This window comes from Notolabrus celidotus, chromosome 16, assembly GCF_009762535.1.
Source record: "Notolabrus celidotus isolate fNotCel1 chromosome 16, fNotCel1.pri, whole genome shotgun sequence".
NCBI lineage: Eukaryota > Metazoa > Chordata > Actinopteri > Labriformes > Labridae > Notolabrus > Notolabrus celidotus.
In genome coordinates this window covers 23,241,659-23,269,142 of record NC_048287.1, presented here as the reverse complement: position 1 = coordinate 23,269,142, position 27,484 = coordinate 23,241,659, and the positions used below count along the sequence as shown (strand labels likewise).

Sequence of the window (27,484 nt, the reverse complement as noted above, 5' to 3'; positions counted from 1 at the left end):
GTTTTCTGTGATTACTGGGTTACTGTAGGTCATGAGGGAATCACACGTTCGCTCCTTAGCCAGCAAGACTCACTGTTATGTTTAGAAAAGGCAAATGAACAACTCAGGGAAAAAAAGGAACATGAATTTATTGAGCCGAAAATAATGACCACACACATTTCAGCCATTTGGTCTCAGAGACAAAGGACAGTTATTCATTCAGCCTGCAATACTCACTTTAAGCAAGCAGCTAACAAAAAAAAAAAGAAACATGAAAAGCTTTATGCCAAAAAAACCAACTATTTTCTCATCAGAGGAAATCTTCGCTGTACACAACCTGGTTCCTCTTGTCTCTGTAGGAGCCCTTCGTGCTATTCTGCACAGCTGTGAAACATGACAGAGATATTGGTGGTTAGTCCTCGCTGGACACAAACACACACACCCACACACACACTCACTGATATCTAAACAATAAGAGCGCTGTGTTTTTACCCAGTGAGGCCCACACAGATTTGCCAGTGGCTGCGTCCAGCATGGGCTGCTTCCTGGCGATGCTGACTTTGATGTGAATGTCTCCCACCGTGCTGCCATTCAACTGTGAGACAAACACAAGGAGGGCTTACAGTGTTAGTCTGCATTGGATATGCTGCACATCAGAGAGACGTCTTGGACGTTTGGAAATTGTGTAATTACTAATTGGCTAACTTAATATCTACCTTCGCTTGCTAATAAATGATACAAAAATGAATAAACTGCTCAAATACATATTTAACATCAGTAAAGTATGGTACATTCTAAGTTATAAAAATTCCTGCATAACAAAAACAATGATATACTTTGCCTCAGGTGGAGGAAACTATTAGCAAAATGTTTAAAAAAGTCAAAAGACAATCGTTCAAGCTAGGCTGACAAACTTTTTTTCTGTGCACTTCGTTACAACAAAAAAAGTGTTATTACATAGATGACAAAAGAAAGAAGACATGTCATGTCGAGTAATGCACAACCAATATACTCCAATCAAGTATTTACCAAAGTCCTCCATGCTGACCGAAAGCATTTACATAATAATAAATAAAATGTTTTGGCCCAAATTCACTCACACGCAAAAACAACTTCTATTACACAATAAATAGTCAATTTAAATAATCGAATCAATATGTTTCTGAGAGGATGAACCCTCTTGACTTTGATGATCCTGAGACTTTGGGTCAGGCACTGCCAGCAGGCTGACATTGACAAGATTCATGGCCCCCAAGAATGAAACTCTACAATTTTGACCTAAATTAAAATGAGTAACCACTTAAATTTTTATATACAGGTACGTATCACATACTTTTAGCAATAATGAAAATAACTTATTTGCAGCCCTTCGCACAGCCACATCTGGAGCTTCTAAGGGTCAGAAGTGGGAAAGGTGGGGCCAGTGTTCGCCCCATGTACAGGGGCTATCGGCAAAAAAACAGGCTATGAGGTACAATTGGAAAGCTCAGGTAGAAGCTACGAAATTAATCTTTAATGAGTTTCTGTTTTTACTTAAAGCTCCTCTGAAGGGCTTTCTGTTTGTGTTAATTTTGGCGCCCCTTGTTGACAAAATGATACCTCTTATCTCTTTGCTGATCTTGCCCTGTACACACGCAAGTTGCAATTTCAGACAAAAAAAAACAAGCATATCACTCAATATGAGTAGTTGCGGTGGACAAAGAAACAAGCTGTTTCTTCAGCATGCTGTCAACCATCTGATCGACACCTACCCCCTCACAAGAAGTTTCAAAAACAAAGTTGTTAAAAATTACAACACAGAAATAGTCAGTCTTGTTGCTGATTGTCTCATTCGCTTATATAGGTCATATAGGTCAGAGATATCACTGTTAATTTGAGTTTGTTTCATAACCAGAAAAAAACTCCTCACAGGAGGTTTAAGATTATTTGATTCATTCTTACTTTTGCCCAAATGTAAAATGTAAAACATTTGACAATGAGAAACCCTTACCAACTTTAACCCTATATTTTCTAATATGTTCTAGAATAAATCTGTAACTTGTTTAAAACCCAGTTACTAATACAATTTATTTTATTACATGTACTGTATACTCTTTTGTCAGTTTTTAACTTAATACCAACCTCAGCTACAGCCTGGTCTGCAGACTCCATCTTCTCAAAGGTGATGAATGCACAGCTAGAAAGAGAAAGTAATAGACGAAGGAGGAGGCAGTATGTTATTAAGAGAACAGCTAAGTGTTTATAAGAGTAGGTAGAGATGTCAGCTGAGGTTCCATACTTGCGTGGGTTGTCCATAGAGAGGTCAATGATGTTTCCGTGTTGAGAGAAAGCAGAGCGCAGGTTTTCCTCAGCAAGCCCAGAGCCGTAAACATACACCGTGTTCCCCTTCCTCACGCCTCTTCGCTCCGGGTACGAATCAGACCCTGAGAGTAGAAGCATGGGAGAGAGACCTTTAGACAACCACAATAAAACTCCATTATGACTTTGCTCTAAACAGAAGACCCTACTTGGAAAAAAAAAATATGTCTCATCTTGGATGTATATAACTTCCTCTTATAACACAAATAGTTTCCTCACGTCTGAAGGGTCCATCTCTGTCTCTCTCCCGGTCCCGGTCCCGTTCCCGGTCTCGATCCCTCTCTCTGCTACGGTCTCTGTCTCTCTCTCGATCCCGTTCCCGGTCCCGGTCCCTGCCTCTGTCCCTTTCCCTGTCCCGGTCTCTCTCCCTTTCTCTCTCTCTTTCTCTGTCCCGATCTCTTTCAGGCTCCCGCTCTCGCTCTCTGTCTCTTTCTCGGTCCATTTCCCGGCTGGATGGCATGCCACCACCACCGCGATCACCACCACCGCGATCGCCACCACCACCACGATCACCACCACCACCACCACCACCAGCACCAGCACCAGCACCAGCACCAGCACCAGCACCAGCACCAGCACCAGCACCAACACCAACACCAGCACCAACACCAGCACCAGCACCAGCACCAACACCAGCACCAGCACCAACACCAGCACCAGCACCAACACCAGCACCACCACCAGCACCACCACCACTGCCTCCATCATCTTCATCCCTGTATCGGTCGCTTGAGCTGACAAAGCTGCAAGAGAACAGAGAAATTAGAAAACAGTGACATTTATCTACTGTCAGAGTATTCAACATGTTTGTTTGCTTATTCTTCAAGGTTTACCTCTCATACAGAGATTTCCGGTGGGTTCTCTTCCCAGACTAGAAGAAGCACAGTTATATTAACATTAGAACAAGCTGTTTATTTTCTGTATAGCTGTATCTAACCCTTTATCATTTTCAGACATTAAAACTAGGAGCAACCTTTGATGGAAATTCTGTAGATAAAAAATGCATTAAACTCTGGATAGGAATTAGCCTTAATGTGATACAACCAATTTGCAATAATCTAACACAGTGAGACATAAACATCATAAAGAGGTGGTATTGTGCTTTTTGCAGGTTTACGTAAAAGATATTTTGTTAAAATGTTGAATGTCAATACTGAACAAGGGCAAGTTTGAAATTGTGAGGTAAAGGTGTGTTGGATAGATCCCAGGATTTCATTGCGGGCTGCTTTGAACACCTTGTTCAAAAAGTCACATGAGAAGTAAGCGAGATCCACACGAGACTTGGTCAAATCGTGACATCACCAGTTGGTAAACTTTTTAAAAGGGTATGATATATATATAACATTAACTGTTCTTTTTTTCTGGGCATTTTTTTCTCTTTCCAAACTTTCTAAGTTAGATTTGGGGTCCAAAACATGTGGGCATAATAAATAATGGCAACAGGGGGAGGGCTGTGCTCTGGAATGCTTCAAAGTGCCTTAAAGAGACAGTAGCTGAAATGAGAGTTTCCAATGACACCAATCTTAGATAAGTTAAGAATCTTTTGAGCTGTAAAAGTACAAGCAAAGCCATCAGAAGGACGATATAAAGCCTGGAAGTGAGCATGATACTTGGAACAGTACATTTCCCAATGATAATCAAGGTTTTATGAATTATTGTCATATGAGAAAAAATACTAGATGCAAACTGGAACAAAAGGATGGCTTTGGCAGTCATGTTTTATATCCACCATACCTCAGGTTGTTCTTCATCTGTAGATATACTTCTTTGAAACGGTAAGAAAGCAGGAACTGGGCCTTTCTCAGGGTCCTGTGGCAGACAAAGAACAACAGTTCAACAAATCCTCAAATAGCCGGGAAAAAAATAATGCATCATATAAGGAGAGTAAAATAATCACCTTGAGTTTGATTTCCAGCATTCGAGAGCGTTTGAAGCCAGAGTTCTTGTTCTCTGATTTGATGGCACTGATGGCTCCTGACTTGATCAGCATCTTAGCTTGCTCTGTTGCTGTTGCTGTGTCAACAACAGGCTGGTCTGACAAAGCTGTTATGAAGGTAAGAATCAAAAAAGAACCATTAATTAATTTAATGAGCATTACACAAAAATAAGCTGTTGTAGCAGAAATAAAAAAGGAACCCAAACATAATGAAAACAGTCAACACAAATCAATGGAAACCAAAAGTATGCAGACAAGTTACTGACCAGTTATTCATTAATTTCATGGTCAAAAATACTTAATTTATTCTTGTCACTTTTTGCAAAATTTGTGTGGACAGCAATGTGTCAACAGGGGGCTTTGTATCAATTTATGTAACTGAGTGAATGAATGAAGTTATGATCCCTATTTTAGAGGTGAATACATACAGGGGTATATTTAAGTCAATATAAATGCTAGGGTACAATTAAATAGAGTCAAATACACTTACTTCGTTTCAAACCACTCTGGTTTGTCTGGTTGGTTGAACTCTGCTTCTTCAAAGCAAGCAAAGCCTTTTTCTGAAAAACACAATGCACTGCTTTAATTTGTGCTCAAATTTAAACTTAAAAAGTTTATCATTTGGTCTTGTGATTATTCACTCATTATTCACACCACCATGGCACCGTGCACCTGTCCCTATTTCAGTGACAAAGTTGAGGCGCTGATAAGAGATATTGAGACTTTTAAACATAAACTAAAAACGTATTTATTCAGTCTGGTGTTTATGTAGGGTTTAACAATTTTATTACTTACCTTTTACTGTTATGTTGATTTAAATGTTGCTTTAAATTTAAGTAATTTTAACTGTTATCTCATTCTATTTTATGTATATATTCATTCATTTATTTAATTTGTATTTATCTACTCAGTTTTATTGATATTTATAGCCTTAGTTTTATTTTTCAACTCTTATCCTTACCCTTTTTAAATCTATTTATTTTAACTATTTTTATTCTTAATTTTGATGCTTTAACTTATTTTAATTATACATATATTATTTCTGGTGTGCATTGGTCTCTATTTTATTTTGTGTTGTTCCTATTTTTAATTTGTATTATTACTATTTTTCTTATTATTATTATCCCCTAATAAGTCTTGCCATTGTTTCATTTCTGCTTCTTTCTCGTTTTTCAATCGCTGTAAAGCACTTTGGGTGGCATTTGATTTGTATGAAAGGTGCTATATAAATAAAGCTTGATTGATTGATTGATTGATCGATTGATTGATTGATTGATTGATTGATTGATTGATTGATTGATTGATTGATTGAAAGTTGGCAACCATATCTATAACAAAGACGGATGTGATATCGATTAAAATTATTGTGTTGGTTTAAAATGCTATTTTTTAAGTTTGATGGCTAGTTTAATATCATAAAGACTACTAAATCAAAAAGGAATTATTATTGCAATTATTAATTATTGTTCGCTACGCTCAGCCTCTGAAAAGTGCCTAGTGCTTCCAGCACATAAGGCCTCAAAATCACTAGCTCGACTCTTCTCTTCTGTTGCCCCTAAATGGTGGAATGAATTGTCCAACTCCATTCGATCTGCAGAGTCTCTCTCTACTTTCAAAAGACAGCTAAAGACCCAGCTCTTTAGGAAGCACTATGCACTTAGCTAGACTGTTCTCCACTGTTGTCCCCAGTGGCAGATCATGTCTTCCAGCTACAGTTGACTCACACTGTCCTGCTCTACTCTGGGAATCTGTGTTCAGGTCTGGAGTGACCCAGCACTTAGTACTTTGGTCATTATTGTGGTGAGGTTAATTGTTGATGATGATAATGGAAGGTCTTAAATGGTTTGGTTGCTTCATTGTAGATGTTCCTTATTTTATTATAAAAAAAAACTAAAAAAAAATCTTAATTACTTTAGTGTATTGCCTTTACACTGCTTGGCAGTACCTGCACCCAAATTGACTTGAAGCACTGTGTCACTCTTACTGATCTTCTTTCCTCTTGTCTAGATCTTTGCTTGTGTTGTTCTTGTTCTCGCATGTACGTCGCTTTGGATAAAATCATCTGCTACATGACATTGTAACATTGTAACATTGTAACATTCATAGGACTTACCTTTTTCTTTAGTTTAGCATATTTCTTTTGCAAAGCTTCTTCCTCCTCCGTCAGTGAACTTGGAAACACCACCATGATAGCAACTGATGCAACACATACAAAATAATCAACATTTGGAATATAGATGCAGTCAAACAAACAAAAACAGCAAACTTTCCATTTGCATCCAACTAGGCGTAGGCTAAATGCTAATAATGTCGCTTTGCCAGTCACGAAAACATGACTTATTCCCCTCTGATAGCTTATAGATACAAATATAATTTTGCAACACTGACAAATATAAGTATGCCCAATATATAAAAATGCATGCACTGTATCTGAAAATGTATTTTAATCTGATTCATTCACTCACCAAATATGAATTGTGAGGTTCCTCTACCTTAACAACAACACGGTCGCGTAAATATGACGTAGGAGCTTCGCCTGGCGCTTTTTATTAACATAAATATCAAGTAACCAGCTCGGTATCCTTCTTCTGGAAACACGACATTTAATTTTGTGCTTCAAAAAGCTTTGTGAAAATGTTCGCCATGTGTTCTGTGTAGTTTCTATTTATTTCTGTAGCTAGCTGGCTTCCTCTTTTTCACTTCCGCTTGTCAATGTTGGCAACTTCCGAGGCGACAGCAGACAACTAGTTGGTTTGGTTGGTGGCAACTTTTAGCTTTCAGTTCTGAGTGGGAACATGGACCGCATAAGTAAGTTGTGTTCTATTACTAAATTTCAAGACAACTTGTATATGTATAACTAAAAAAGCTTTACATCCTTCTAACATGCTGCTAACTGGTGCAGCTTGTGTGATGATGTGGCTCATGTAGAAGCCAGCTTTCTGTCAACCAGTGCTCCATTCAGCAGCCTCATGGGTTCCACAACTCAGATATATTATTACTAATGACTGCTATAAGAATATATGAGTGCTTTCGTTTGGACGGTACACTTTGCAGTCTGTTTGAGAATTATCAGTGACTGTCATTGGGCGTTTCTCCCCCTCTGCATGAAATTAGAGTAGCTTGGTTTTGTTTGTTTCTTGAGTGCATTCAGGCTCTATATGTCTATTGTTATTAACTCCCCCCTCCTCTCCCCCTCTCCTGTCCCCCTCTGTAGATGTGCCCCCGCCAGGCCCCACGGACCTGCCCATGTCCCTGCTGGAGATGGGATGCTCTGGCAGGTTTGAGCTCATCACACACCCCATGCCTGACCAGCCTTTACCTCCACAGAGCACGGTCAGTGTGGTGCAGGATGACTCTGTATATTTTCACTGAAAGCTTGTGTGTGCATTATAAGACAAAATAAGATAAGATAAGATAAGATATTACTTTATTGAGTAAATTCAGTTGTCACAGCAACCCAGACATAAGTACAATCAAGAAGAAGTTTCAATAAGTAGAATAAAATAAAATAAGATAAGATAAGTAAAAATAAAAATAGATAAATTAAGCTGGAATACAATTTAGATATATACAATGTTACAATGGAATTTAGATTAAATAGCAGTAATTACAGTCAGTATTAAAATGTTTCAGTAGTGACAGGTTGACATGGTGTGATTATGGTTGGTAATGACAGATTAAGCAATAAATACAAATACATATGGGTATGTAATGTTACCATGAGTTGCAGTTACAATAACAATGTAATATATCATAATATAATATGGCAAAGATAATTATAATACAGTATATTATGCATTATGATGCCAGCAGCAGTCAAGAGAGTCAGTTCGGGATGAGATGATGGGGTGTGACAGACAATGCAGGGATGGTATGGATCTGTTCATGGGGGGGTCAGTGGTCAGCTTGGTGCAGTCTGTGGCCTCCGTTACTGTTCAACAGTCTGATGGCGGTGGGCACAAAGGCGCGCCTGAAGCGTTCAGTCTTGCACTGTGGTGGAATGATGCTTTGACTGAACGAGCTCCCCATCAGCCACAGCTCATCATGGAGAGGGTGAGAGGGGTTGTCCAGGATGACTCGCAGTTTGTACATCAACCTCCTCTCAGCCACTGACTCCAGTGGCTGATAAACCACTTTATACTTTATCTCCAAAACATTTCATTGAGAAATGCTGTTTTTGGTGCAAGGCTTAAATTATCTGACAGTTGTAGCTCCTATAGAATAAAATGTTATTGGCTTATGAGGTGCATTGTTGCAGACTGAATGAACCAACAGTTTGCAAAGTAGCATTAACATCAACTTTTAATATTTACCGACCCTTTTCTGGTATTTTTTAATGTATTTCTGCTTTCTTAAGTTCCTCACTGTAGGGCCTGAACCTGTATTTATATTTTATGCAAAACATCTGAATGCGTGCGCTGCAAATGCTGAGTTTCCACACCTCCACTCTGTATTTTTCATCATTGAACTTAATTGAACTTTCATTGAACTCAATAAACAATATTTGTCAGAAGTAGGTTAATATCCATGAGAAGTTAAGCTGGGGAGTTTTGGAAATATTCCAAATTGGAAACTTTCCATGGGAATTTACTGGAATTAACTGGGAATTTAGGGTAATTTAATGGAACAGTATCATATTCAAGCATAAATATTTGTTTTGTTATAAGTAGACATCCATCCAAAATAATATAGTTAAAACAAATTTATTTGTAAGTAGAACTTTGTCAAGTGTTAAATATTTTATTGAACAATCAATTCTTTCATTGAAGAACAAAAACATGAATGTTTAGTTAAATATCTGGTTGCTTTAGTCAGGATTATGCTAAAACACATTTTCCCCAACTATATTTAAGTTCCCTATTAAGAGCCAGCCTTCAATTTAGTAAAGTCCTGGTTTATTCCCGTTAATTCCCATGGACAGTTTCCAACTTTGAAAATTCCCGGAATTTTTCAACCCTAGTCAGAAGACATATTGAAATCAAATATCAGATTGAAGAGCAGTTTAGCATGCTTTTTCTGGATCACAAAGTTGCCTCCAGTTACTAAATTTCTGATTGTATTCCTTCCTCCACAGCTCCCCCACGGGCTTCCTCCCATCAGCCTGAGCTTGGAAACAGAAGTAGAGAAACAGTTTTTACGTGACCCTGCCTGGCTTCCTATACACGACACAGATTTTGCCTTCCAGAAGTTTCTCAAGTATGTATTTGTTTAAAAAGTATTATTATTGCTTCATACAAAACCAACTGTATTTTAAGAATATGCAGTAATATGATTCAGCACCGGTTGTCGATATTAGACATTATAATGTGTATCATTTATAAGTGTATGATGGATCTTCTTGATTTTAATGTTGTTGTCTTTATCAGGGTGACTCAGAGAGAAGTGAACGCTGACTCTTTACTCAACTGCACTCCATCTACTCTTCACTCTGGTCTCTCTGTTGTCAGAGATCCAACCACAGGGATGCTGCTGGACTTCACAGAGGTAGGTCTCAGACACTCTGGTCCACTCCTCCCACTGTGCTGCCATTACTTGATTTTTTTTAAGCACAGTGTCATTTAGAAGAAGCAGCCGAAGGAGATGACTGACAAAAAAATTGAATGTTAAATATTTGTGATATCAACTCTGCTCAGTTTTTTAAGTATAAATGACAGAGATATGCTTTTTCAGCCACTAGAATTTGAAAATGTGCTGCTGTTCTTTATTTTCAATGAACGTAAATACCTTTGCTCTATCCTTCATTAAGAAAAAAATTTAGACTCACTCTTTATGAAAATGTTTGTGATATTTTATCGTTTTCTGATATTTATGAAGTTTTAATAGTACTTTAAATACTTTAAATAGCTTTCAGTCTTAGTGTCACACTGTTCCACTAATCCAGAAATTGAATGCCTCTTACTAAGAAAAATATACAATTTTTTTTTACTTTTCATGCTGACAAATTTATCCTTGTTAGCTCAATACAAAGTGCCTGTTATATTACTTAAAAAACAAACAAACAAACAAACAAAAAAACAAAGATAATGTCGGCATCTGCCTTCAGGTGTTACTGGAGAACACTGGCCTGTCAGCAAAAAACTCACTTTCCTTTCAACGACAACCCGGACCTCCTTCAGAGAGCCTCAGAGGAAGCAACACTAACTATCCCTTCCTTCCTGGTGAGATGAACTGCTTTAAAACATAATTTACTGTCAATTCATGCACTTAATCTTTCTTTAAATGTTTGTAAGTGAGGTGTTTCCCCTTGTCCTCATTATATTCCTATGTATTTGCTCACAGGAGGCATGGAGGAGCTCAGTCTGGACCAAATCAAGAAGAAGTCTGAGCTTGAGGAGGACATAGACTTTGAGAATGGTGATATGGACATTTTGACGTGTGTTGTTAAAAAAATGACTTGAGTTTATTTCACCTCCTAATAGTTGATTTCCTCCCTCATAGATTTACTAAGAGTTCCTCCTGGGTTAAAAGCAGGGATGGACTTCACAGACAAAAGTAAGTTGTCTTACCCTCTTGTGCCTTTATTGCAATTATGAATATGTATCATTTGGCTTACTTAAATGCCTCAGCCTGTATTTAAATGGAATGAACTAATCTAATTTAAAATGGAAAAAAGGATATGACAAGATAAGTTCTGTACTTTATCCTACGCCTTGAACAACAATTTTGTTATGCAAGTACAGTGAGTATGCTGTGATAACTAATTGCTTTGCTTGCCCATATGTTTTTATCAATATTTTTTTGTATAATATCAAGATGTTTTTAAATAAATACATTAAAAAAAGTCATATAGGTGTTTTTAAGCTGAGTATTTAACAAATATATTCTATTCAATGAATTAACTAATTTGTTTGTTTATTTTTATCTGGAAGATTCCAAGACAGCAAAAGCAGAGGTCAACCTCATGTCCCTCCTGTCCACATATGATGACATCACCGGTCTGCAACCTGAGGAAGAGGAGAAAGAGGAAGGCAAAAGAAGTGAAGACGCTCCAAAACTACCCCGAACAAACAGCCTCGACGACCTCGGCATTAAGGTGCACAATTTCTGTTTGCTTTACCAAAAATGTTGTCTGTCTCTTTAACGATCACTGACACAAAATGAACAGCTTATTATTTCTTCTCCTTCAAGACAAATGTTTCAGTGTAGAAATGCAAGTGACATGCATGTTAATCATTTTTATGTTAATAGTCTGTTATAGAGCGGGTTAAAGTTGGCTGAGTTATGACTTTTATGGTTATTTAACCTTTTTTGACTAAAACTGACTGATGAGATTGCAAAAAGACAACAAAAGGTTCTTAGTGTTTCAGAGATGGACATATTAGAAGTCAAAAGAAGGAGTGAGATACATTAAAGAATGGATGATAAGTTGAGGGATTTCACTGAAATGAATCAGTGTCATGCAGTACTCCCTTTTCCAAACCACATTTTCATTATACAAAGTGTGATTTTTATTTGTTGCTGCCTCTGCCCTGACATCTGCTTCTCCTCGTCCTCTGTCTTCAGGATGCTGTGTCATCCTCGGCTCCCTCAGAAAAAGGAAAAGATGAGAAATCAAAACCAAAAGAGAACCCAGAGGAAAATAAAAAGTGGGCAATCCCTGTCAACATCTCTTCACCCTGTGATGATTTCTACAAACGCATCCCCAACCCGGCTTTCAAGGTTGGTTTTTCTTAAATCATCCAGGTGATTTCTGAAATATGATACTACTGTCTCTCTTTGGTTTTTTTGTGTATGTAATGAATCATTGCATCAAATCATGTTTGTGTCACTGATCCTTTTCTCTGCCCTCCTCTTCTCCAGTGGCCGTTTGAGCTGGACACCTTCCAGAAGCAGGCTGTGCTCAGGCTGGAGGCTCACGACTCTGTGTTTGTGGCCGCTCACACATCAGCTGGAAAAACAGTGGTGGCTGAATACGCCATTGCCCTCTCACAGAAACACATGACAAGGTGTGTGTGTGTGTTGGTACAAGTCAATTTTCTTCTCCCCACAGGATGACATGCAGAGAGCCAAACACACACTCTAAATTATGTAGATAGAAGTTTGTGTTTTAAGTTTTTGAAGTTGTATCAAAGTTTCCTTCCTTGTTTGTGCTTCATTCGTCTGTTCCTGCAAATTATAGTCTAACCCTCTTAGTTCTCTGGTGTTTTGATAGGACCATCTACACCTCTCCCATCAAAGCCCTGTCCAATCAGAAGTTCAGAGACTTCAAAACCACATTCGGGGATGTGGGACTCCTGACAGGTGATGTCCAGATCAGCCCTGAATCTTCATGCCTCATCATGACCACTGAGATCCTCAGGTACTCTTGCAGTTTGTAATGAATGTTACATTTATGTTTTTTTTTGATAGAATTGAAAGTGGTCACAGGAGTTCTTTCTCTTTTTCAGGTCTATGCTTTATAACGGCTCAGAAGTCATCAGAGACTTGGAGTGGGTGATCTTTGACGAGGTTCACTACATCAACGACGCTGAGGTCAGGAACCGCTCCCCATAACTTGAAATTGTAAAGGACAGAGCAGCAGTTTTCATCTTCTCTCTCACCTTTGTTTCTCTTCAGAGAGGGGTCGTCTGGGAGGAGGTGTTGATTATGCTTCCTGATCACGTCAGTATCATTCTCCTCAGTGCCACAGTGCCAAATGCTGTGGAGTTCAGTGAGTGGATCGGGTAGGTGCACCAAACTGATTTATTTGAAGCAGGCATGTGAAAGAGAGGGGCCTTTATTTTTAACAGGCATGCAACAGAGAAAGGCCTTTATTTGAAGCAGGCATGTGATAGGGACAGGCCCTTATTTGAAGCAGGCATGTGATAGAGACAGGCCCTTATTTGAAACAGGCATATGATAGGGACAGGCCCTTATTTGAAGCAGGCATGCGACAGAGAGAGGCCTTTATTTGAAGCAGGCATGTGATGGAGCCAGGGCTTTATTTGAAAGAGACATATGATAGAGACAGGCCCTTATTTGAAGCAGGCATGTGATAGAGACAGGCCTTTATTTGAAGCAGGCATGTGATGGAGCCAGGGCTTTATTTGAAGCAGGCATGTTATAGAGACAGGGCTTTATTTGAAGCAGGCATGCGACAGAGAGAGGCCTTTATTTGAAGCAGGCATGTGATGGAGCCAGGGCTTTATTTGAAGCAGGCATGTGATGGAGCCAGGGCTTTATTTGAAACAGGCATATGATAGACAGGGCTTTATTTGAAGCAGGCATGTGAAAGAGACAGGGCTTTATTTGAAACAGGCATTTGATGGAAAGAGGCCTTTATTTGAAGCAGGCAATTGATGGAGAGAGGCCTTTATTTGAAGCAGGCATATGATAGAGGCAGGCCTTTATTTGAAGCAGGCATGTGATAGCGACAGGCCTTTAACCAAAACGGGCATATGATAGCATCTGGCCTTTATTTGAAGCAGGCATGTGATAGAGACAGGGCTTTATTTGAAGCGGACCTCAGGGTTCCCACGCGTCCTGGAAAACCTGGAAAACCTGGAAAACAGTTGACCAGTTTTCCAGTACTGGAAAACACCTGGAAAATGGGAGAAAAAGTCAAATGTCCTGGAAAATCACATATAGTCCTGGAAAATATTCCAACATGGCTGCGTGCGACCTGACCCTATTAACATAACACATCCCCATTCATTGAAAGTTGAGTTCACGCTGTGCTGGAAAAGACAGCGACACTGCGCAACTTTTTTCACATCTTTTCCCCTTCACTTCATAATCATGCATTCACAGAAAACGGGGGTATATTGTTCATGTTTTATGGTACATTAACCTTGTAGAGCGCTCTATTGATTCAAAGAGTCTTATATTTAAGTTATAGTGTGACCAGTGGAGTCGGGCAGAGAGCTTGGGGGTCTGTGCCTCACAACTTTCTCTGCAAGCTGAGAGCTCAATTTCCGTACTCTAGCTCAGTTGTTCTCAAAGTCGGGGTCCTGGGACCCCTGGGGGTCCGTGAACCATAGTGTGGGGTCTGTGAAACAATTTGAATACATTTCTAATAAATGATAAAATTGTGTTGTGTCATTACAAAACAGCATTTACACCATTGTTATGAAACCATTTGGTGGCTAAAGGGATATGTGAGTCTTGCTCCTGTTAATTTTCTGAAAGCGTTTCAGATCAATTACTTGAAAAGTATAAATGCTGTCATGTTGAGTCCACAAGGAATGAAATGACCCTCTGTTTTAAAGTATACAAGTGGGATTTACTTGATTCAAATTGAAGTGTTATCTGTTTATCACTATGGTACAGGTCTGAAGGATTTACATCGATACGTTTTACAATACAAATAGTTCCAAGGGAAACGAAGAGTGCAGATGGTAGTAAGCATGTGCTTTAGTGATGGGAAGTTCAGCTCTTTTCAGAGAGCCGGCTCTTTTAACTCCCGAACGACTCTTAATTCAGGATCTTCTGTAGCCGTATGTTTTACCTTAACTTTGAAAAAAATAATGGTTTGTGTTGAAAACCCTTTACCGTACATTGTTTTTATGAGAAGCCTTATAATTGACTAATTTGGTGCATTTATTCTGTTAAAACCTCTTACCCTAACCCCAGGGTTAGGGTAAGAATGGTTTTAACCCCAGGATTAGGGTTAGGGTTAGGTTAAGGGTTGTGATTAGGGTTAAGGTTAGGGTTAGGATTAGGATTAGGGTTAAGATTAGGGTTAGGGTTAGGGTTCTTACCCCAGGGTTAGGGTAAGAATGGTTTTAACCCCAGGATTAGGGTTAGGGTTAGGTTAAGGGTTGTGATTAGGGTTAAGGTTAGGGTTAGGATTAGGATTAGGGTTAAGATTAGGGTTAGGGTTAGGGTTAGGGTTGTGATTAGGGTTAGGGTTAGGATTAGGGTTAGGGTTAGGGTTAGGGTTAGGGTTAGGATTAGGATTAGGGTTAGGATTAGGATTAGGATTAGGGTTAGGGTTAGGATTAGGGTTAGGGTTAGGGTTAGGGTTGTGATTAGGGTTAGGGTTAGGATTAGGGTTAGGGTTAGGGTTAGGGTTAGGGTTGTGATTAGGGTTAGGGTTAGGATTAGGGTTAGGGTTAGGGTTAGGGTTAGGATTAGGGTTAGGGTTAGGGTTGTGATTAGGACTAGGGTTAGGATTAGGGTTAGGGTTAGGGTTGTGATTAGGGTTAGGGTTAGGATTAGGGTTAGGGTTAGGGTTAGGGTTAGGATTAGGGTTAGGGTTAGGGTTAGGGTTGTGATTAGGGTTAGGATTAGGGTTAGGATTAGGGTTAGGATTAGGGTTAGGGTTAAGATTAGGGTTAGGATTAGGGTTAGGGTTAGGGTTAGGATTAGGGTTAGGGTTAGGGTTGTGATTAGGGTTAGGGTTGTGATTAGGGTTAGGGTTAGGGTTGTGATTAGGACTAGGGTTAGGATTAGGGTTAGGGTTAGGGTTAGGGTTAGGGTTGTGATTAGGGTTAGGGTTAGGATTAGGGTTAGGGTTAGGGTTAGGGTTGTGATTAGGGTTAGGGTTAGGATTAGGGTTAGGGTTGTGATTAGGGTTAGGGTTAGGATTAGGGTTAGGGTTGTGATTAGGGTTAGGGTTAGGATTAGGGTTAGGGTTAGGGTTAGGGTTGTGATTAGGGTTAGGATTAGGGTTAGGGTTAGGATTAGGGTTAGGGTTAGGGTTAGGGTTGTGATTAGGGTTAGGGTTAGGATTAGGGTTGTGATTAGGGTTAGGGTTAGGGTTGTGATTAGGGTTAGGGTTAGGATTAGGGTTAGGGTTAGGGTTGTGATTAGGGTTAGGGTTAGGGTAGTGATTAGGGTTAGGGTTAGGGTGAGGGTTAGGGTTAGGGTTGTGATTAGGGTTAGGATTAGGGTTAGGGTTAGGGTTGTGATTAGGGTTAGGGTTAGGGTTTCGATTAGGGTTAAGGTTAGGATTAGCGTTAGGGTTATGATTAGGGTTAGGATTAGGGTTAGGGTTAGGGTTAGGGTTGTGATTAAGGTTAGGGTTAGGGTTAGGGTTAGGGTTGTGATTAGGGTTAGGGTTGTGATTAGGGTTAGGGTTAGGGTTGTGATTAGGACTAGGGTTAGGATTAGGGTTAGGGTTAGGGTTGTGATTAGGGTTAGGGTTAGGGTTGTGATAAGGGTTAGGGTTAGGGTTGTGATTAGGGTTAGGGTTAGGATTAGGGTTAGGGTTAGGATTAGGGTTAGGGTTAGGGTTAGGGTTGTGATTAGGGTTAGGATTAGGGTTAGGGTTGTGATTAGGGTTAGGGTTAGGATTAGGGTTAGGGTTGTGATTAGGGTTAGGGTTAGGATTAGGGTTAGGGTTAGGGTTAGGGTTGTGATTAGGGTTAGGATTAGGGTTCGGGTTAGGGTTAGGGTTGTGATTAGGGTTAGGATTAGGGTTAGGGTTAGGGTTGTGATTAGGGTTAGGGTTAGGGTTAGGGTTGTGATTAGGGTTAGGGTTAGGATTAGGGTTAGGGTTAGGGTTGTGATTAGGGTTAGGGTTGTGATTAGGGTTAGGGTTAGGGTGAGGGTTAGGGTTAGGGTTGTGATTAGGGTTAGGATTAGGGTTAGGGTTAGGGTTGTGATTAGGGTTAGGGTTAGGATTAGGGTTAGGGTTAGGGTTGTGATTAGGGTTAGGGTTAGGGTTTCGATTAGGGTTAAGGTTAGGATTAGCGTTAGGGTTATGATTAGGGTTATGATTAGGGTTAGGGTTAGGGTTTAGGGTTAGGGTTAGGGTTTAGGGTTAGGGTTAGGGTTAGGGTTGTGATTAGGGTTAGGGTTAGGGTTAGGGTTAGGGTTGTGATTAAGGTTAGGGTTAGGGTTAGGGTTGTGATTAGGGTTAGGATTAGGGTTAGGGTTAGTGTTATGATTAGGGTTAGGGTTAGGATTAGGGTTAGGGTTAGTGTTATGATTAGGGTTAGGGTTAGGATTAGGGTTAGGGTTAAGGTTAGGATTAGCGTTAGGGTTATGATTAGGGTAAGGGTTAGAACCAGAACTAAATTTAAGCAAACAGAACCAGAACCAAACTCAAGCAATCCTAACCAGAACCCAACCAGAACCATACCAGAACCTAACCAAAACCGAACTGTACCAGAACCGAACCAGAACCGGAACCAAGCAAACAGAACCGGAACCAAACTCAAGCAAACCGAACCAGAACAGAACCAGAACAGAACTGACCCGTACCAGAACAGAACCAGAACCGTACCAGAACCGTCCAAAACTGAACCAGAACCGAACCAGAACCGAACCAGAACAGAACCGTACCAGAACCGAACCAGAACCGAACCAGAACCGAACCAGAACCAGAACCAGAACCGAACCGAACTCGAGCAAACCCAACCAGAACCGAACCAGAACCGTCCAAAACTGAACCAGAACCGAACCAGAACTGAACCAGAACAGAACCGAACCAGAACCGAACCCAACCGAACCGAACCAGAACCGAACCAGAACCAGATCCAGAACCAGAACCGACACGAACCAGAACCGAACCCAAGCAAACAGAACCAGAACCAAACAGAACCAGAACCAAACTCAAGCAAACAGAACCAGAACAAAACTTTAGGAAACAGAACCAGAACCAGAACCAAACTCAAGCAAACAGAACCAGAACCAGAATCAAACTGGAGAAAAAACAGAACCAGAACCAAACTCAATCAAACAGAACCAGAACCAGAACCACACTGGAGCAAGCAGAACCAGAACCAAACTGGAGCAAACAGAACCAGAACCAAACTGGAGCAAACATCATTAATGTCCTCAGGTTGGCATTGAGAAAAATCAGATGCCTCAGTTTGGATGGGCTGATCCGATTTCTCCTTTCAGTGAGTATTTGCCCGGTCTTTGAGAAGAACCCTAACCCTAACCCTCTCAGAAGGAACAGATGAAGCCACGATACACAGCCTCCCTTCCATCACCTGTTTCCTATATCCTCACATGTGATTGGCCGCATGGCCGCCATGCTGACCAATCAAAACAAAGTTCTGCTGTGAGCAGAGCTGGGGCTGAGCACTGCCATAGACTACATGTCTTTCAATGTAGACTTCCACTGAGCGGAACATATTAGACTTTAACTAAATTAGGAACTAAATTTAGACTGTCATACCAGCTTGATCATCAATAAAAATGTCCTGGAAATGTCCTGGAAAATGATCTCTGGAAAAGAGTGGGAACCCTGAGACCTGTGAAAGAGAGGCCTTTATTTGAAGCAGGCATGTGGTAGAGACAGGCCTGTATTTGAAACAGGCATGTGATGGAGACAGGCCTTTAGTGTAAACAGTCTTGTTTGTTTGTGTTAGCCATGAATTAAACATTCCCCTTTCTTCCTCGTCCTCTTTATTTACACAGTCGGATAAAAAAGAGACATATTTACGTGATCAGCACCATGAAGAGACCTGTTCCTTTGGAGCATCATCTGTACACTGGAAACAGCACCAAGACTCAGAAAGAGATGTTCCTGCTGTTGGATGCTGTGGGAAACTTCATTACAAAAGGGTATGACTTTACTCTCCTCTGCAGCTTAGTCTAACTTGAACTTGTTCTCATAAAGGAAGTTGTGCTTTCTTTTCAGGTACTATGCAGCTATTGATGCAAAGAAGGACCGCACCAGCAAACACGCCCAATCATTCGGCTCAAAAAATACATCTCACAACACCACAGCCAGTCAGGTAATCAGGTGTTTTTTCTCCACTGCTCCGCTGCTTTTCTCTTTTCTCAAACCACATCTTTCCGCTTCACATTCTCATTCTCCTCTGTTTGATTTTTTCCCCTCTAGGATCGAGCGGTGTGGCTCACTCTCCTACACTTCCTGTCCCAGAGGCAGCAGACGCCAGTGGTTGCGTTCACCTTCTCTCGGACACGCTGTGATGAGAACGCCCGCTCTCTGGACTCCATGGACATGACCACCTCGGTGGAGAAGGCTGAGATTCACTCTTTCTTTCAGAAGAGCATGAGTCGCCTTCGAGGAGCAGACCGGCAGCTTCCTCAGGTAGAAATCAATCAGCTTAGCCCCAAGATTATCTCCCTTCTGGCTTTTATGAAGACGTGGGCAAGACTTCCTCTTTCATATTGATATCTAGTGACCATCAGTGGGAGTTATTTTACCCAAATGCTGCTCCAGGCCAGGAGAAACAAAGTCTTACTTCCCCTCTGACTCTGTTCAGATCTGTTGCGCCCCCATTCACACACATTTAAACACTGCTGCCATCTTTTGTGTGAGATGAGGTCATGCAAAGGACTTTTTCAACTCCACTTTGATTTCTTTCTGTTGCAAGTTTCAAACTGCACAGACTACAGCCTGACATCTATGAGACTGATATGTATACAAAGGGAAGACACTCTCTGATCATCAGTAAAGCTTCTAATCAAGGGAAATTCAACCACAATCTGTGATGTATAAATGTCTCGTCCAGATTCTGCTCATGAGGGACCTCCTGAAGAGGGGAATAGCAGTTCACCACAGCGGGATCCTGCCGATCCTCAAGGAGGTCATCGAGATGCTCTTCTCAAGAGGTCTCGTGAAGGTGAGTCAGATCGAGATACTCATGAACCAGAACTTCTTTAGATTCAAATGTGATATCAGATCACGAATGCAGGCCATAGAAAGTCTGTCTAGGAGTTTTCTTACAGTTTAAAAAAGTTGACTGAAGTTGTATCAAGCATTGGATCAGTAATTAAAAAAAAAAGAGAAGAGAGTATCAGAGAATATTTGTGTTTCAGGAGTATTGCCTCTATTCTGTGTTCTTTGTGATTGCATAAAAAAAAACCATGGATAACTAAATATGAGGCTTGTCTGGGCAATTATGAGTTATTCGGCTTCACATTCAAAATCTGTATTTTGTTGAGAAAATGTGTGAGTATATTTTTCCTGCAGCTTAAAGTATCATCTCCAAACCCAGAAACCAATTAAATCCTCAACATCTTCCCTTCATCTCCTAGGTTCTGTTTGCCACAGAGACGTTTGCGATGGGAGTGAACATGCCTGCCCGTACCGTGGTCTTTGACAGCATCAGGAAACACGACGGCACCGGCTTCAGAAACCTGCTGCCAGGTTCGGCACTCTCTCCGTCTCTGTCTGTGTTTTGTCTCTTTCATCAGAACTCACATTTATCATGCTCTTTCATCTCCGCGAGAAACAAACAGTGTTTGGAAACCTCTTTCATGTTTCAGGTGAGTACATTCAGATGGCGGGCAGAGCGGGCAGGAGAGGCCTGGACGCCACCGGCACTGTTATCATTCTGTGTAAAGCTGGAGTCCATGAGATGGCAGATCTGCACGTCATGATGCTGGTGACTTTCTTAATTATTTTTTTTAAGCTATTCATCAATCTGTTTATTGAATAACTGAAAAAAATAAAAGCAGGGGAAACTCTAATAATTGTAGACAGCAATGCAAGAAGACAAGCTGCCTGTATGGTTCTTTAGGTAACATACTCTTGTGTGTTTTAGGGTAAACCCACCGTCCTCCAGTCCCAGTTCAGACTCACCTACACAATGATCCTCAACCTGCTGCGAGTAGAAGCCCTCCGTGTGACTGACATGATGAGGAGGAGCTTCTCTGAGAGCCACAGGGACACTCAGGTAACTTCCTCCTACAACATCTTCTCTAACCGTCCTCCTCTTTGACTCTCTCTCTCACATCGTCCCTGAGTGATGAAGAATGTTATTAAAGCCTCTCCTCTCCTCTCCTCTTCTTCCTCCTCCTGCAGGCCCACGAAAAGAGGATCAGCCAGCTGAAGCAGTCGTTGTCCACTCTGCCTCCTCTGGACACAGACGGCCAGCTGTCCGACCTGTTGCCTTATTATCACACTGTGACGGAGCTTCGAACCACCACCGAGGCCCTCCAGGTACTCACACACACACACACACACATAAACACACACATATGGTCCCAAAGTAAAAGAAAACCCTCAGCTTTCATCGTGCTGTATTCTCCTCTCCCTGTCTGTGGTTTCAGCGTGCAATTCTGGAGTCTGTGAACGGGCTGAAAGCTCTGTCTGTGGGTCGAGTTGTCGTGGTCAACAACAAACAGCATCTCAATGCCCTCGGGGTTCTACTACAGGTTGATGTTTGATTTTCTCTGTCTGTGATTAATTCTGATTGAAGAAATTTGACTGTTTTTTAGCAGCTCCACGCTTGAGGAATGAATTAAAAGCAGCTTTACCAACACTGAGAAATACAAAACTACTGTTACTTCAAGCACCTAACCCTTCTATCTCTTCACATATTAAGAACATGTCATGACCACATGGAATTCCCTGTTTTATTGTTAGTCTTTAACCACAGAATAACAGTCATTAAAGCAGATATTTTGTCATTAAACACTGTTTGGAAACACCTGTTTCTACCTCTTTCCCTTCAGGTGTCCAGTGACTCTGTGAACCGCACCTTCACCGCTCTCATCATCTGTGAGAAAGGCAACGAGGAAGGGGAGGGCAAAAATCACACCGCTTTCCCTCACCTGTTCAACACAGCCCTCTTTATTCCAGAAGGTTGGTCACTCTATCTACTATATCTTTACGTCCAGACTTTTAATGCGTTAACTCAAACCACCCTTTGACATCTACATCACACAGAAAAATGTGCAGTCAGTCGGTCCAACACGAGGAGAAGCCTGTGAGATATTTCCCTCTTGTCATTGTCAGGTCCCTGCAGCCACACGGTGCAGAAACTGAAGCTCCAGGACATCACAGCCATCACAGTGAAAACCCTCAAAGTGATTCCAGACAGGATCATCGACAACTACAACAAGAGGCAGCAGCCACGATTCAGGTGGGACCTTAAATAAGAAGGGGGTTCTTATTGTGGCCTGTGTTAAAACATAGAGGGCAGTAGTGTCCTCTGATCCAACAATGAATTAAATATAACTGAACTTCTGCTCAATTGAATTGATTTGGAGCTTTTATTTACAAGTGAGTTTTTTTAAAACAGTCGTATCCTGCCAGTGGTTTCCTGCTATTCTCTCCACTGACAGCTGGTGGCAGTGAAGCAACAAGAAATACATCTTAAGCTAATGAGTGCTGAACAAGCAGTTCCTTTAAGTTGTTATATCACTGAAAACACACACCAGCTTATATGCAGAATATAAGCCCCATGAAAGCCCTTAAAAAGCTGTATAATCACTAATAAACCAACATACCCATTAAAAAGACAAAGGTGAAAGGGCTTGATAACATTTCCCAGGTTTTTACAGAGGTTGTTTAGATCTATGGTGTTGTTTTAGTTAGTTTGAGATTTACTTTTTTTTTGTGGTTATTTTCTATGCCTCTCACCACTGTTGGTGTCCAAGGGGACGTACAGTGCACACAGTGAGAGTGCTTTAATTTGTCTTTTTCCCCTGGATTCACACTGAGTGCAGTATGAATCACCACCAGGTAACGTGGGAATCTCTCCTGCTCTCAAGTTTAGCTCTTTTTTTTTTTTCACTTTTTCCTCTGGTGCATTCAATCACCTTGTCCCCTGCAATCCCTGGCTCATAAAGCTGTCTACATGTGTCAGCAGTACACAGCATGACATTGACGCGGTCAGAATCACTCATTATTAAGTTGAGATGTATTTTTTTCCACTTTGAAGCCAGCAGACCTGAGCAGCTGATCAGTGCGCTGCAGGCGGAAGAGCATGTCTGTGTTGTTTCTTCAAATTGTGCAAAAGGCTTTCTGGTGTGAAGTGCTGAAAAAATCACAAGTAGAGCGTAGACCGAAACTAAGATGAGTGCTCAGGTCGGAATCTTTCAAAATGATCTAAATTATGTGGCAGAAATGGCCTCATTTGCTGAAGTCTGTAACCTAGCTTGCATTCTGTTCCTCCTTGCAGTTCCTCATTACAGTGGCCGAGCTGATCGACGCCCGTTGTGGCTTGTACAATTACAAGTGACATAAAACTCATATAAGCCCACTTCAAAAATACTGAAATATCACTTTAAGAGGAAAGAATGTTTAACCCTCCTGTTATGTTTGTTTCTCTGGAACAGCAATCATGTTCCTGTGTCAATTTGACCCGGGGCATATTCAATTATCCAAAATTGTCAGAACCCCAAAAAATCCCAATACACATTTTTATTTTTTTTTTATTTTTAACTCCATTACTAACCATTTAAATCAAGATTTAGTGCAATGGTGTTCTTTAATCACAGATCATGGTTCATTGAGGATAACTCACTCGTTTTTCATTCAAATTCATATTAAAGCTTTTTTTATTGCACATTTGAAAGCCCTTAATATAAATACAGCAGGTTTTACATGACATAGATTTTTGTTTATTTTACTTTACATTTTGAATTTGTATGAAGTGATGTTGATAAATTAACACAACACCTCTTCTGTCACATGCTGCCCAGATTTTTATGCTGCATTTAGCTGGTTTGGAAGGCATATATTGCCTAAAATAGACTTTAAAAAGGGTCAATTTGACCCGCAACATAACAGGAGGGTTAAAGAGATGGACGGCGGGGCACTGGTGGACTAGCGGTCTAAGCGCCCCACATACAGAGGCTACAGTCCTAGTCGCAGGGGTCGCTTGCATGTCTTCCCCCGCTCTCTACTCCCCACATTTCCAGTCTGTCTTCAGCTGTCCTATCAAATAAAGGCAAAAAGGCCAAAAATGTAATTTAAAAAAAAAAAGGAAAAATATGGACGTCACAACTGTTCTCTGAAAGTGAAGCCCAATTGTTTAGAGCTCTCCCTGATGACTGGCAGCAGTATAGCCTGCCTCCTCCATTGTAACAGATAGGTCATGGGTCAAAGTAGAACATTTGAATACTCATCCAATACATTTTTCTCACACATGGTTTCTGTTGTAGTAGTGAATTCATATCATGCTGATTTATGTTTGGTTTTTTTTTTCTTTTAGATGTTTAATTTTAATCAGTTATTTGATGCAAAAAAGAGAGGACTAGATGGAGTGATTGTCAGCTCAGTTGACGATAGTTGCCAGAATAGCAGAGAAGAGGAGGAACATTCAGAACGAGACTCACTGAACTTTCCATAACATGACGTGACGTGAGCATTGCAGCCTGAGGGATCTTTGCCATTTTTTTTAAGGTAAATTGTTTGGGCATTGTTACCTTTATTTGATAGGACAGCTGAAGAGAGACAGGAAACATGGGGAGTAGAGAGTGGGGGAAGACATGCAGCAAATGGTCGTGGCAATGTGATGGTCGAACCAGTGACCTCTGCGCAAGGGCTATAGCCTCTGCGTATGGGGCACGCTTAGACTGCTAGGCCACCGGCGCCTCTCTTTGCCGTTTTATCAGGAAGTCAAACGTGTCCTTTAGTTAACAGAAGAGACCTCAATCCCACGGCTCCACCGGCCAGATAGCTCATGCCTTGGCTCTAAACTTTGTCACCAGTGCAATATAGAAGTGCCCATGGTGGCGGTATTTTGGCTTCACTTTATTGAAGTGGGAGGCGTGTTGCCCACATTTATACACAGTCAGTGGCTAAGAGACAGCAGGATGATTTATGTGAATCAGAATACCAAATATGTACAGGACAGAGGTTCAAGGATGAGGCTTTGTTCACAAGTAACCCAAATCCTCTGGTTGAGTCAGGGTTACATAAACCCACAAAGGTGCTGTTTGCTGATGTAGCAGGCCTGCTTCAAAACTAAATTTTCTCACTGATGATTTTTCTTTTCTCAAAGACACCACAGACAAATTGTTTTCTATAGTTCTCTATCTTGTTACCATTGACGAGAAGGCACTCAATAAAAGTGGTGCTTCAAGGAGGGCTGCAGATGCTTACTTTGTTTGAGATTTCTAAAGAGTTGGACTGTTTCCCCATGATGATGATGATGGACACTTGAGTCTATATTTAGGCTGCTATTGTTCTGCTACTACTTTGGAGAGCTTTGTCTTGCCATGACAGGTTGGTGCTCAAACCAGGACTCAATATTGGGGATTGGTGAGTAATGTTAAATTGCTTTAGCTGAGCTCAATCGATCAGGAAATCTTTAATTTAGTTTCTCCTCTTATAGTGAGCATTTGTGTCTTTGGTGTCGATCATTGTCTACCACATTTCAGTCAAAAACAAGGTTATCATTCTCGTACTCTTTCCCCCTCTCCTCCCACAGGCTTGACCCTCCAGGCCAGGCCATCTCCACAGCAACCCAGGAGCTTCTACGATTGGCCGAGGCAAGCCCCAGTGGATTAGCGAGCCTGGACCCCGTGAACGACCTCCAGCTGAAGAGCGTGGATGTGGTGGAGGACTCCATGAGGTTGCGTGTGCTGCAGGGGAGCCTGAGAGAGTTCAACTGCATCCACTCACCCACTTTCGCAGAGCAGGTGTGTGTGCGTGCGCGTGTGCACAGTGTTTTATGAGAGTTATTCATATTTTGTGATGAGGCAGGGGTTTTATTACACTGTTTGCTTATACATTCTTTTGTGCACTGATTGCGTATTTATGCAGCTAATTAACATCATACCCTTACATAACACACTTAGTTTGCAATTGGCCTCTTTTCATGCCTCCTTTCATTTCTCCCCTTTGTTCTGGCATCAGTTTCTGCTCTTCCCTCCATCATTTCTCCCTCTAGTTTCACTGTAATGACTTCAAACTCCGGCTGCAAGAATCTTCCTTCTGTGCCGCGTATCCCTGCGTCTCCCTGGCAGTCTGACTGAGGAGATAAGATGCAAGAATCTGGAACCGACTGTTTCTATAATTACACATATAGGCTTAGAGCTGCAGCTCATCGCTGTCTTGCAGGCGCGGCGTGTCATTTGAGCCATCTCACGCTCATTCACACAGGCTTCGAATACTTTGCAAGATAACAAGCTCTGTTAGCAGTATCAGTGTTTCCACTCAACACTGTACACTCCTGTTTGTCTTCATGCAGCTTTGTGGGTTTAATAAAGTGATGGTTAATGTTGTAATAGGCCTCAGTGGGTTTATGTTACATATCCACTCCTCTTTATCAGTGAGAGGACAATAGGCAGTTTTCTCCCCGCTACAATGCAGTGTTTCTTTTTTTATTTATTGTGCTCTAATCAAGTCAAGTGCTGCTGTACTGATGTTGTATGCGTACATTGAGGAACCGTGTTTTTGTGTGTTTCAGTTTGCTCGTGTTCAGGAGAGGATGAGTGTGCAGGAGGAGCTGGACAGGCTGCTGTTCCTGGTGTCTGATCAGTCTCTGTCCCTGCTGCCTGAATACCATCAGAGGATCAAGGTTTGGATCAAACATCGTAGCACTGTCCTCAACTGTTTTATGTCTTATAAACAAAGGTCAGGACAGGAACTCCCTCTGTGTTTCAACAACTGTGTAAACTCCATAAACACTGTTCCGTTCAACCGAGGACCGAAGTCCCAGGACCTTTTGAAAAGTACTACCCCCCAAGCAGGGGCTTTACAGGGGGGTGATTATCTACCCCTGAACTAAATTCAGACCCTGGTTCCTCCAGTCAAAAATGCACGTAGTTCAGGGGTAAAGTCCCTAGTTCTGGGGTAGAGTTCCTACGGTCGAAAAACGCCTATTGCTTCTGTACATGGGGCGAACACTTGCCTACCTTTTCCACTTCTGACCCTTAGAAGCTCCAGATGTGGCTGCAAATAAGTTATTTTCATTATTGCTAAAAGTATGTGATACGTACCTGTATATAAAATTTAAGTGGTTACTCATTTTAATTTAGGTCAAAATTGTAGTGTTTCATTCTTAAGGGGCCATGAATCTTGTAAATGTCAGCCTGCTGGCAGTGCCTGACCCAAAGTCTCAGGACCATTAAAGTCAAGAGGGTTCATCCTCTCAGAAACATATTGATTAGATTATTTAAATGGACTATTTATTGTGTAATAGAAGTTGTTTTTGTGTGTGGGGGAATTTGGGCCAAAACATTATATTTCCATTCCTCTCTCCTCATCATTTCACAGATGAGTTTTATTATCCAGCCATAATAACCTGAACAAACGCACTCAGAGGTTTTCTGTCTCGTCCTCCTCAGGTGCTGCAGTCCCTCCAGTACGTCGACAGCAACGGTGCGGTGCAGCTCAAAGGCCGCGTCGCATGTCAGATCAGCAGCCATGAGCTCCTGCTGACCGAGCTGCTGTTTGAGAACGTCCTGAGCCCGCTCGCCCCTGAAGAGAGTGCCGCCCTGCTGTCCTGTTTGGTCTTTACACAGAAAACGCAGGTGGAGCCGCACATCACCAACACGCTTCAGGAGGTAAGGAGGACGCGTTTGAGCTTTATGGAAGATACATAATTTAAAGCGACAGTCGTGATGTGTGTGAGAGCTGACATAATGTACAGACTCTGCCTCCTCCGTGGATGACTCACACACACA

General features: G+C 41.3%; 2 protein-coding genes across 2 annotated transcripts in view; one reads left to right on the top strand and one right to left on the bottom strand.

The window, feature by feature from the left end:
- Nucleotides 1-108: 108 nt before the first annotated feature.
- Nucleotides 109-6,945, bottom strand: nelfe (negative elongation factor complex member E). The gene is made up of 11 exons (XM_034704161.1): nucleotides 6,739-6,945; nucleotides 6,387-6,469; nucleotides 4,764-4,833; nucleotides 4,235-4,380; nucleotides 4,072-4,146; nucleotides 3,171-3,208; nucleotides 2,557-3,080; nucleotides 2,258-2,402; nucleotides 2,101-2,155; nucleotides 472-574; nucleotides 109-363 (listed from the first exon to the last, which is right to left on the bottom strand). The coding sequence occupies exons 2-11, from the start codon at nucleotides 6,459-6,461 to the stop codon at nucleotides 290-292; spliced, it is 1,305 nt and encodes a 434-aa protein (XP_034560052.1). The 5' UTR covers nucleotides 6,462-6,469; nucleotides 6,739-6,945; the 3' UTR covers nucleotides 109-289.
- skiv2l (SKI2 homolog, superkiller viralicidic activity 2-like) overlaps nucleotides 6,820-27,484 on the top strand; it is a 25,020-nt gene continuing 4,355 nt past the window's right edge. Inside the window, exons 1-27 of the mRNA XM_034704157.1 lie at nucleotides 6,820-7,081; nucleotides 7,488-7,606; nucleotides 9,348-9,469; nucleotides 9,640-9,757; nucleotides 10,317-10,431; nucleotides 10,553-10,627; nucleotides 10,712-10,765; nucleotides 11,143-11,306; nucleotides 11,777-11,932; nucleotides 12,074-12,219; nucleotides 12,426-12,572; nucleotides 12,661-12,745; nucleotides 12,830-12,936; nucleotides 18,566-18,712; nucleotides 18,789-18,885; nucleotides 18,993-19,205; nucleotides 19,630-19,740; nucleotides 20,156-20,267; nucleotides 20,387-20,505; nucleotides 20,665-20,796; nucleotides 20,925-21,062; nucleotides 21,173-21,277; nucleotides 21,578-21,707; nucleotides 21,861-21,987; nucleotides 25,285-25,495; nucleotides 26,266-26,376; nucleotides 27,146-27,364. Of these exons, the coding sequence (XP_034560048.1) occupies nucleotides 7,069-7,081; nucleotides 7,488-7,606; nucleotides 9,348-9,469; nucleotides 9,640-9,757; nucleotides 10,317-10,431; nucleotides 10,553-10,627; nucleotides 10,712-10,765; nucleotides 11,143-11,306; nucleotides 11,777-11,932; nucleotides 12,074-12,219; nucleotides 12,426-12,572; nucleotides 12,661-12,745; nucleotides 12,830-12,936; nucleotides 18,566-18,712; nucleotides 18,789-18,885; nucleotides 18,993-19,205; nucleotides 19,630-19,740; nucleotides 20,156-20,267; nucleotides 20,387-20,505; nucleotides 20,665-20,796; nucleotides 20,925-21,062; nucleotides 21,173-21,277; nucleotides 21,578-21,707; nucleotides 21,861-21,987; nucleotides 25,285-25,495; nucleotides 26,266-26,376; nucleotides 27,146-27,364 (3,393 nt within the window). The 5' untranslated portion in view covers nucleotides 6,820-7,068. The remainder of the gene's footprint in view (nucleotides 7,082-7,487; nucleotides 7,607-9,347; nucleotides 9,470-9,639; nucleotides 9,758-10,316; nucleotides 10,432-10,552; nucleotides 10,628-10,711; nucleotides 10,766-11,142; nucleotides 11,307-11,776; nucleotides 11,933-12,073; nucleotides 12,220-12,425; nucleotides 12,573-12,660; nucleotides 12,746-12,829; nucleotides 12,937-18,565; nucleotides 18,713-18,788; nucleotides 18,886-18,992; nucleotides 19,206-19,629; nucleotides 19,741-20,155; nucleotides 20,268-20,386; nucleotides 20,506-20,664; nucleotides 20,797-20,924; nucleotides 21,063-21,172; nucleotides 21,278-21,577; nucleotides 21,708-21,860; nucleotides 21,988-25,284; nucleotides 25,496-26,265; nucleotides 26,377-27,145; nucleotides 27,365-27,484) is intronic.